Below are 9,330 nucleotides of genomic sequence, written 5' to 3' on the forward strand. Positions count from 1 at the left end.
TATCATAATCCCCATTTTAGGAAACCGAGGCACAGAGAAATAAGTGACTTCCCCGAGGTCCCACAGCCTGTGAGGGCTAGCTCACCCTCTCAGCGGTCGCGCTTCTGACACCCTTGAGCCTGCCTCCAGCTGGGTGCTGCAAACCTGCTCTCTCTCAACGGTCCGGAGGCGTTCGGCAATGGAGTTGCGGGCACTGTGACCCAGAGTGGGGGAGGGCTGTGCTCTGCACTTCCAGGTCCCGCGGGGGGCCTTGTGGCGTTCTCCACCCTTGCCCTTGGGACCTTGGGCATGTGCCCTGCTCAACTTCCCAGGTGTTAGTAACGGGGGCGGCTCAGGGCGCTGTCCTGGACCGCGCCAGGTGTCCTAGGCGGAGCACTGCAGGTTGCAGAAGTCGGCCGACGAGAAAAGCCGCAGCACGTTGACCAGCGGGAACATGAGCAGAGCTCCGAGCAGGGAGCCCAGCTGCACCGCCGCGCCGCACCACAGGAGGGCGCTGCGGCTGCGGTCGCGCAGGATCACGCCCAGCATCACCTTGACGTAGCTCAGACAGCCAATGAACAGCACCCACGAGGCCACCTGCGGAGAACGGGTGGCAGAGATGCAGAGTGAAGGCGACTTTGGGGTGAGCCCCAGGGGAGAAGGATGCTTGTAGGGTGACCTAAGTGGGCTAAGGGAACCCCATGGAATAACCTTTAAGTTCAAGAGTCTTTGGGGGTGACCCCCTAGGGCTAAGAGGGCCCCATGAGTTGACACCCCGGCCCAGGGCAAAGGAGAACCCAGTAGCCTTGGTGCCCCCCGTGATCAAGTCAAGGGCATCTGGGAGAAAGCCAGGGCTGAGGTACACATGGCAGGGAGAGTGTGGCATTCAGCGGAGAGGCTGGAATGTCACCTTGGACCAGCCACCTTACCTTCCTAAGCCTCCATTCCTAAAGGACAAGCATCCCTCCCCCTGCCCAACCCCACCTGGGGCTTCCTCGGGGCGCAAACACAAAGACTTTGGCCAACAGAAAGCGCCTTGGCTAGGCGAGGGGGAGGGAAGGAGGAGGCTGCACAGGCCAGATACTTACAATGAGGATTTCTCCAGCCCAGTGGCCCTGCATGAGGGGGCAAGGGCTCATCACGGCCATGGCCATGTTGTAGGCCCCGAAGCCAGTCCCGAGCACCGTGAGGACCCCCAGAATTGGCAGAGACCTAGGGCAGAGTAGAGGAGGAGAATGGAGGAGGTGAGCAGCCTGACTTCTGCCTCCCCTACCCTGGGGCGCCGCGTAGAATGGTCAGTGTCTCTAGGGTTAGAGGTCAGATCCACATGGAAACTTCCAGGCCACCTGGCTCAAGCAGGTCAGTGAGCTTCCTGAGGGGCAAAACTGGTCTAAGTCACCCTGAGCATTCATGGCAGGAGAAACAGAATGGACTCTGGTGCTACGGAGACCTGGTTCAGATTCCCCTTCCCCCTGAAGCTGCGAGACTGGCCCCTGAGCCTGCTTCCTCACCAGCGCGAGGAGCTGGGCAGGGCCACCGGAACCTGTGGAACGGAATGCGCAGGGCCTGGCCCGGGGCCCCACCCGCTGTTCCACCAGCTCCCATTTCCTCCTGCAACATGCCCAACCTCAGCCAGGAAGCCGGGGGGGACAAGGATGTGGCTTGCAGCCTTGCACTGCAGGCAGTGCTGTGAGCCTCAGCTGACCCCTTCCCCTCCGGTGTCATCTACAGCATGAGGTCTACGTGATCTAGGGGCCCTGATGGCTGGCTGGGATCCCACGTCGGCTCTACTATGACAATGGAGGACACTGTCCTTCATTAGAGGTCATCCCCCTGGGGCCTCCCTGCGCACGCTCTTCAGAACACCAAGACTGCCTGGGGTCCTGCATGGGAGTGGAGGGCCTGGCCCTGCCTCTAAGGACTCTTTCTGCTCTGAGATTCTTAGAGCTCCTGTCTTACAGACTGGGTATTTCTAACATTCTGGGCGCTCCCTATTCCACACATCTGTGGACTGTGCTTCTGCTTCCCCAGAAATCTCCAGCCTCCTTCCACAGTTTCAATCCCGAAGGGAGAAAATTCAGCTTTCTGGCAATGTGACATTTTCTGTCTGACTCTCCTCTTCTCGTTCTCCCTCCTTCCTGAGCTGGGGAAGGGGGCGTGAGCAGGTCAGAGAGGCCCGTGAGGGCAGGCAGGGCAGAGAGCTGGCTGGGAGGTTGTGGGCCCTCAAGTTTCACGACCCCAAAGTCCGTGTGTCCCTTCCCAGGGTCTGAACCCCTGCAGCGGAGCCACTTAGGTTGTGTACTAAAATTTGAAATCTCAGGTCCCAATGTAGGCTGGCTCAATCTGCATTTTGTCAATTTGCTTAGCCACTCTTCCAGATCTGCCGCTGTAAAGGAGCCAGAGTGAGCCGGAGGCGGGAGGACAGGGCTGAAGTCCAGGGAAATAGACCATGGGATTAGACCCTTTCTGTGAGCCTCAGGGTTCCCACTTGTAAATGGGAACCTCAGCTCCTGCCTGCGCATTCCTCCTCAAGGCCCAGTGGCTGGTCAACACCTACACTGGACCTGCCCTGCAGAGGTACTGCTCTAAAAATCTTTACCAAATTAGCTCATTTTATGCTCCCAGCAATCCTAGGAGGGAGAACTACTATTATCCCCATTTTCCAGATAAGTATCCTTGAGGCACAGAGAGGTGAAGTGATTTGTCCGGGACCTCATTGCTAGGAAGTGGCCGAGTTGGGATTTGAACCCAGGCAGTCAAGCCTTAAAAGCCATGTTCTATACGCAGAACCTGACAGTTGGGGTTTGGAATTCTGATTCTGGAATGAAATGCATCCAACAAGAGTTCCCCAGGGCCAGTTGGGGCAGACCTGTGCGGCAGAAACATGGAGAGGAAGCAGGCGAGAGGGTTGGCCATGGAGCTGAGGGTGGCGGACAGGTGGTAAGCAACAGGCCCGTAGGAGAGGCAGGAGTAGGTCTGCACGGAGGGCAGCACGCCGTTGGTGAGCGCGTTCACGAAGGCCACCAGGACGTAGATGAAGGCCAGGTGGGCTGGGCGGTCGGAGGCCGTTTTCTCCTCTGGATGCCCCTGGGCCTTGCTGCTAGCCCCTGGGTCTGGGGGGCCCAGGTCCTCCCCTTCCCGTGGCCGGATGGAGTGGAGGGTGACCTGGGAGGTGAGGAGGTCTTCTATGGAAGATTCCCTGGGTCTGGGCTGACGCTGGAGGAGAAAGAAAGCAACCAGGCAGCAGGCCATCATGAAGGAGAGCAGGAGGAAGAAGACCAAGGGCGAGAAGTTGGCCGGGAGGTAGCGGCTTTCCAGATGGACGGCGGAACGTGTCGTCCCAGGCAGGTCAGACACCAAAGTGCTGTTAGCTCCCTGGGGAAAGACAAAACCAGGGTCAGGCAGATCCCCGGGGGATGTCGGGACACAGGTAACAGCAATATTAATAATCATATCCAATAAATAGCAGGCATTGCTAGTAAGTAAGGGCCGAATAACACACACAGAACTCCTCAGGCAGTGATCAGAAATGCCCAGCGCTCGGACGGCACTTCGCCTGGGTCAGCCCGTGCGTGCCTCCTCGCGGCCCCAGGCAGTGGGCACCATCAGCCCCAGTTCTGGAGGGCTTGGGGGTGTCAGAACGCTTCGTCTTCCCTGAGGCTCACGGGGGCTATGTGGCTTCTTTCAGACTCAGAAGCTATGCCTTTTCTCACGCTGCCGCCCGCCAGGGCCGGAGACCGCAGCCCCTCCTGAGGTTGCCCTGTGGGGCCTGGTGTGGCCAGATCCCTTCTTAGCAGATGCCGGGCCTCTAGACCTATGCATGTGAAATTTCAAAATATTTACATGTCTTCAACTAAATCAAACACTTAAAAGTGGAGTGCTCTCAGGATATGGTGGCCCTGGAACCCCTGGGTTTGCACCCATGGCTGGACCTCTGTGGTTTGGGCGATGCCAGGCCTTATGTGAAGTGTCCAACTTCACAAGTGTCCACACAGTGGAGAAAAGTTGGACGTCTTAACAACACGAAGCATTGAAGCAATGTTAAAGTCTACCGTTCTGGGTGCGTGGGTGGCTCAGACGGTTAAGCGTCTGCCTTTGGCTCGGGGTCCTGGGATCGAGCCCCGCGTTGGGCTCCCTGCTCAGCGGGGAGCCTGCTTCTCCCTCTCCCTCTGCTGCTCCCCCTGCTTGTGCTCTCTCTCTCATGCACACACGATCTCTCTCTCAACTAAATAAATAAAATCTTAAAAAAAATAAAGTCTACAGTTCTTAGCCCTGGCTGTACCTCAGCATCACCTGAAGACTTTTGAATAAATACAAGTTCACCATCCCTGTTTTGCAATTTGGAAATGCAAAAAGCTCTGAAAGTTCGGATTTTTTTCATGCCTCAGTTGGCAGCCACACTTGAACGGAGGTAGTCTACAGCCTGACGTGCCCACTGGGCAGGAATGGCCCCCGGGCTGTAGGCAGTGACGTCACTGTGCTGGACTGCTGGGTCACAAGTGCTCTTGCAGACCAGGACAGGTGTGTTCTAAAGTCCGAAACTCCAGATTCCAAAACACTTTGGACCTCAAGGGTCTCTGAGAAGCCCCACGCCCCAGAGAGTTTCTTTCACTGGCTGGATGGGGTGGGGCCCACCGCTGTGTTTCAGTAGCCCCCCCGGGTAGGTGATCTGATGTGCAGCCAGGTCGAGAACACCGGTCTACCCAACATCTAGGAAACACAAGCCCTCTGCATGGTCTTCCTTGTGACCAAGCACAGAGCACTGTAATGGGTCATGTCCGGTACCTGTAGGAAGACAGTCTTCCCGGTGGTCTCAGTGCTTGGGGTGGTGTCTGATGGCTGAGAGACGTTGACACAGGTGGTGAGACCCGAGCCCTGGGCAAGAGCCACCAGGGCAGGCAGGAGGCCGCTGAGTCCTTCACCCACAAAGAAGGTGGTGAGGTAGCGGGTGGGCAGCCGGTTCATGAAAGGCAGGAAGGTGACCGAAGAGGTGCAGTCCACCAGGGCCAGGAAGAAGGTGAGGACCATGAAGGCAATGCTGTGGTGGCCGTCCAGCACCCAGGAGGTGACATTCCAGAGGAAGGCGAAGAGGGTGCAGGCCAGGGTGCCCACAGCCAGCACGGTGAAGATGATGGGCACTTCGGAAAGACAGCTGGGCTGGAAGTGATGGAGCAGGGTGACTAGGAGGGGGCCGATGTTGGCCAGCTGGATGACCACCGTGAGGTAGGAGGGAAGGTACCACCCCTCGGGCAGCTCTGTCACCAGCAGGGGCAGCTCTACCCACAGCCCGTTGATGGCTACCCAGGAGCCCATCCCGAAGGTGCAGACCAGCAGGTGTACCAGGAGGGCCATGATGATGTCTGCCCTGTGCCGAAGCTGCCTCCTCCCAGATCAGCCTGCAGTGGGAACCGTGGACAAAAATGCCAGGTGAGCAATATCAGGGTCACCGTCTGTCAAAACAGTATGCCGTTTTCCCTGATCTTTCCCCTTCTCGTGAACAAGTTGGCTTTTTATGATAGGAAAACACAGACAAATTCTTTTATAACTAACCTTTCCAGAGGGGCAAGCTTCTCTAACTGTGGCTCATAATTCCAGAGACCATCAAAGAAAAGTTGGACACATATAACTGCATAAATATTAAAACAAAAGTAATCCGACAACAAAACACCTTCTTCAAAAAAAAAAAAAAGAGAAAAGGTCAGAAATACCAACAGTAAGATCAAAAGATGACCACCTGGGGGAAATATTTGCAATGTAAATCATAGACAAAGGGATCACCTTCCTCTTATGTAAAGAGTTTGTAGAAATTAAGAACAAAAAGACTGAATAGAAGAATGGGCAAAGGATGTGAACAGTTCAGAGGATAAGGTACAAATAAACCTTAAACATACAAAAAGATCTGGGCTTGCACCCAGCTCTGCCCCTGGCTAGCAGGGTGACCTCGGGCAAGTGACATTGCCTCTCTGTGCCTCCTATTCCTCATCTGTAAAGAGAGGGCAGTCTTGACTTTATGGATTGTAATGATATGCAAATATGTTAATGTTAATAAGCTAATGTTTTTTAAACAGGGTCTGGCGCACTGTAAGCACTCACTGAGGGCTAGCTATCACCCTCATGGTGAAATGCCGGGTTTGGTGACATGGTTGTTTTTGTCCAATTCACATGAAAATTAATACATGACTAAATTTAATACATGACTAAAATTAATGCAATTTTTTTAAAAAGGAAAAAAAAAGTTTCCCATAAGGCACCATTTTGGAGAGAAATGTTGATGGGGCCAAGCCCTTCCTTTTAGAGACGGGAAACAGGGTGGGGTCTGGGGAGGTGGGATTTGGAACCAGTCCCTTGCAGCTTTTGGCCTCCTGACCACCCCCTGCCCCCAAGTCTAACCTCGTTCTCTTCTGGAAGCTGCCAAAGCATCCCTGTGGCTAGGCCTCACCTGGGAAAGTCCCAACCTCAGCAGCTCCTTTCCGGGTTCCATACACAGAACTGACTCAGCCGCAGATGAACTCCTTTCTTCCTTCCTCCACTGAGCAGAGTGCAGTCTGACCTGCTTTCCATCCTGCTCCACCACAGTCTGTCTAGAGGACTCAGGCAGGTGGCTTAAGCTCTGTCTCTCACCTCTGAGGCCGGCCTGACTAACAGCCCGGGACAGGCCTGGCTCTGGGCCCCCCACCGAGAGCACCCAGGGAGGGAAGCTCCAGGCAGCTGTTGCATGCGGAGGACCCTTGCCCGCCCCCGCCCCGTTCAGTCGTGCGCAGCTTCTTGGCTGCTCACTCCCACCTGAGACCAGACTGTGACATAGAACAGGCAGAATCCCACTAAAAAAGAGCTGCCCTGCCCCAACGCAGGCAGAGTTCTGCCTCTGATGAGTGAAATGACAGGGAAGGACAAAAAGGTAGAGGTTGAATGATATTCCAAGGCAGAGGCTGCTAGCTGCTTCCCATTACCTACTCTTCCCTTTTTCCTTAGTTGTCACGGAGACCAGATTTTTGGTTGGCCAAATGGCCACTGAGCTAAAGGAGTACCTTTCCCAGCCTCCCTTGCAGTGGTACACAGCCAGCCGATTGAGGCCAGGCCAGTGAGGTTGTGAGGAACTTCAAAAAGTCTCCTTAAAGATGAGGGAGCGTACCTTTCTGTCCTTCCTCTGTCCTGCTTTCTGGAACTCAGATGTGATGGCCAGAACCCCAGTGGTCGTTTTGTGCTAAGAAGGATGGTGTGGGGGCTAGAGGGAGATTAGACCTTAAGGCTTTGTGGCACGGAGTTGCCATACTGGTTCTGTTCTGCCTGCCGCTGACCTCTTTTGTTTGTTCAATGTTGTTTGCGTTGTAAAAAAGCTGTTCTCTTGTTTAAGCTACTGATTTTATATACAGCAAAACAGTGGCCAAGTGTACAGAGATAGATGTTCAAGGATATAGAGAGACTGATTACAGTAGCAGAAAACCCATGAGGACATTTATCTCCTTTACTCTGGATGTCCCAACTCAGAAACTCAGGTCCTGTCCCAACCGGGATTTGATCAAAAACCAAAATCAAATAGGATTAGTTGTTGAAATACACCTTAAAGAGACATAGAAAGATTAAGAGTAAACCTGGGGGCAAAGGTCTTCCAGGGAAATGCAAAGAGATGGAGGGAGAGAGAAAGAGAGAGGGAGGGAGGGAGAAAAAGGGAAAGAGAGAGAGGGAGAGAGGGAAGAGAGGGAGAGAAACAAAGAGCTCTCGATGTGGGATTTGATGCCAAAAGTATAAATTAAGACCCCGAGTCATTTCATATTGATAGATAGTCCTTAGCGGAGTCAAAGCAGTAGTGGATATATAGAGTCTGAGTAACATTCCCCCACAGCCCCAGACATGCCTGGAGAGACAGATGGCAGCACAGTCCGGGCGGGGTGGTGACTCACTGCTCTAGACCTTGGTGGCAGAGGGCAGCGTAAAATAAACAAAGATACAGAGGATCTGCACAGAACCAGTCAGAAAATAAGACTTGCCAGGATAGTCATTTGGGAAAAAAGAAATAAAGCTGGATCTCTTTCTTACTTCTTATCCCTCACACCTGAAAAAAAGAATTCCAGCTGGATCAAATGTTTAAATATATATTTTTTAATTAAAAAAAGAATAAAAATGTCCAAAGAACATAGAGGCAGAGGGAACTGCCTGTGCAAATGTCCTGAGGCAGGAATGAGCCGGGGGCAGAGTTGCTGGAGCAGTGGGCTTGAGATGAGGGCAGGTGGGCAGGTAAGGAGCCTGAGTCTCCTTTATGTCCAACAGGTTCTATGCACCGAAAGACTAAATCCCCACACCCCACAGAGCAGAGTTGTCTGGGTTCTAATGCAGGCACCACATGGCTGTGTAAGTTGAGGGAAGTGATTTGGCTCTGCAAGTCTCTTCCGTTGGCTGGGAAACAGTCATGATGGTGGTACGGCCCAGCATGACCCATCTCCTGTGTGGCTCTCCTGCCTGGGCCTGCTTCCAGGCAGCCACACCAGGCGCCCCATGCTCCTGGACCTGGGAGACACAATAAGCCATTGATGGGGGACGTAGCCATCAGTGACGATGGCGGGGGGCGGGGGGCGGGGGGATGTCCTCGGCAGAGCGAACTGCATGTGCAGAGGCCTGGTGGTTCAGAGCAGTATGGGAGTGGCTCACAATGAGTATGTTGGGAGTATTTTTAAAAAGTACAGAGCTCTTGGGCGCCTGGGTGGCTCAGTTGGTTAAGCGACTGCCTTCGGCTCAGGTCATGATCCTGGAGTCCCTGGATCGAGTCCCGCATCGGGCTCCCTGCTCTGCAGGGAGTCTGCTCCTCCCTCTGACCCTCCCCCCTCTCATGTGCTCTCTCTCTCATTCTCTCTCAAATAAATAAATAAAATCTTTAAAAAAAAAAAAAGTACATAGCTCTTTTCTCTTTTCCCTCTAGTGACCTTGCAGTTCTTATTCATTCATTCAACCAGTACTTGCTGGCCACTTGCTGTGTGCTGGACAGTAATTTCTGGAAAGTGTGAGGAGAAGTCACTGAGTGAAATAAAAACCAGCAATCGAGAGCAAGTCAGCAGTGATAAGGGCTGTGGGAGGGAAGCAAAGCTGGGAGGAGCGGGCAATTGTAAATGGGGTTGTCAGAGGGAATGTGAAGGAAGTGTGGGAGTGAGCCAGGCCCGGGGAGAGTGGTGCAGGGGCAGGGAACAGCAAGTGCAAAGGCCCTGGGGTGGCTGCAGCAGTGCAAGCGGGCGGGGGTGGGGGATGGGGGGTGCACAGGTCACGTAGGGCCCTGTAGGCAAGAGTTCGGGTGTTTTCTCTGAGCCCAGATCTCCATTCCTGGGCAGAGGGAGGACCGGCTCTAATTGAGTTTTAGGAGAA

General features: G+C 53.9%; 1 protein-coding gene across 1 annotated transcript; it reads right to left on the reverse strand.

Annotated features, from left to right (window-relative positions):
• Positions 1-363: 363 nt before the first annotated feature.
• Positions 364-5,331, reverse strand: SLC52A3 (solute carrier family 52 member 3). Its single transcript, XM_035005682.1, has 4 exons — positions 4,765-5,331; positions 2,849-3,354; positions 1,068-1,191; positions 364-576 (listed from the first exon to the last, which is right to left on the reverse strand). The coding sequence occupies exons 1-4, from the start codon at positions 5,329-5,331 to the stop codon at positions 364-366; spliced, it is 1,410 nt and encodes a 469-aa protein (XP_034861573.1).
• Between the last annotated feature and the right edge of the window lie 3,999 nt (positions 5,332-9,330).

The sequence above is a fragment of the Mirounga leonina genome, unplaced genomic scaffold, assembly GCF_011800145.1.
Source record: "Mirounga leonina isolate KUSES-001 unplaced genomic scaffold, KU_Mleo_1.0 Mir_150, whole genome shotgun sequence".
Lineage (NCBI taxonomy): Eukaryota > Metazoa > Chordata > Mammalia > Carnivora > Phocidae > Mirounga > Mirounga leonina.

Coding starts and splice junctions, on each gene's coding strand:
- SLC52A3 (XM_035005682.1), bottom strand. CDS start 5,331: ATGGCCCTCCTGGTACACCTGCTGGTCTGCACCTTCGGGATGGGCTCC. Junction 3,355..4,764: donor GGAAGACTGTCTTCCTACAG/GTACCGGACATG, acceptor GTCTTTCCCCAG/GGAGCTAACAGCACTTTGGT. Junction 577..1,067: donor GGGCTGGAGAAATCCTCATT/GTAAGTATCTGG, acceptor CGTTCTCCGCAG/GTGGCCTCGTGGGTGCTGTT.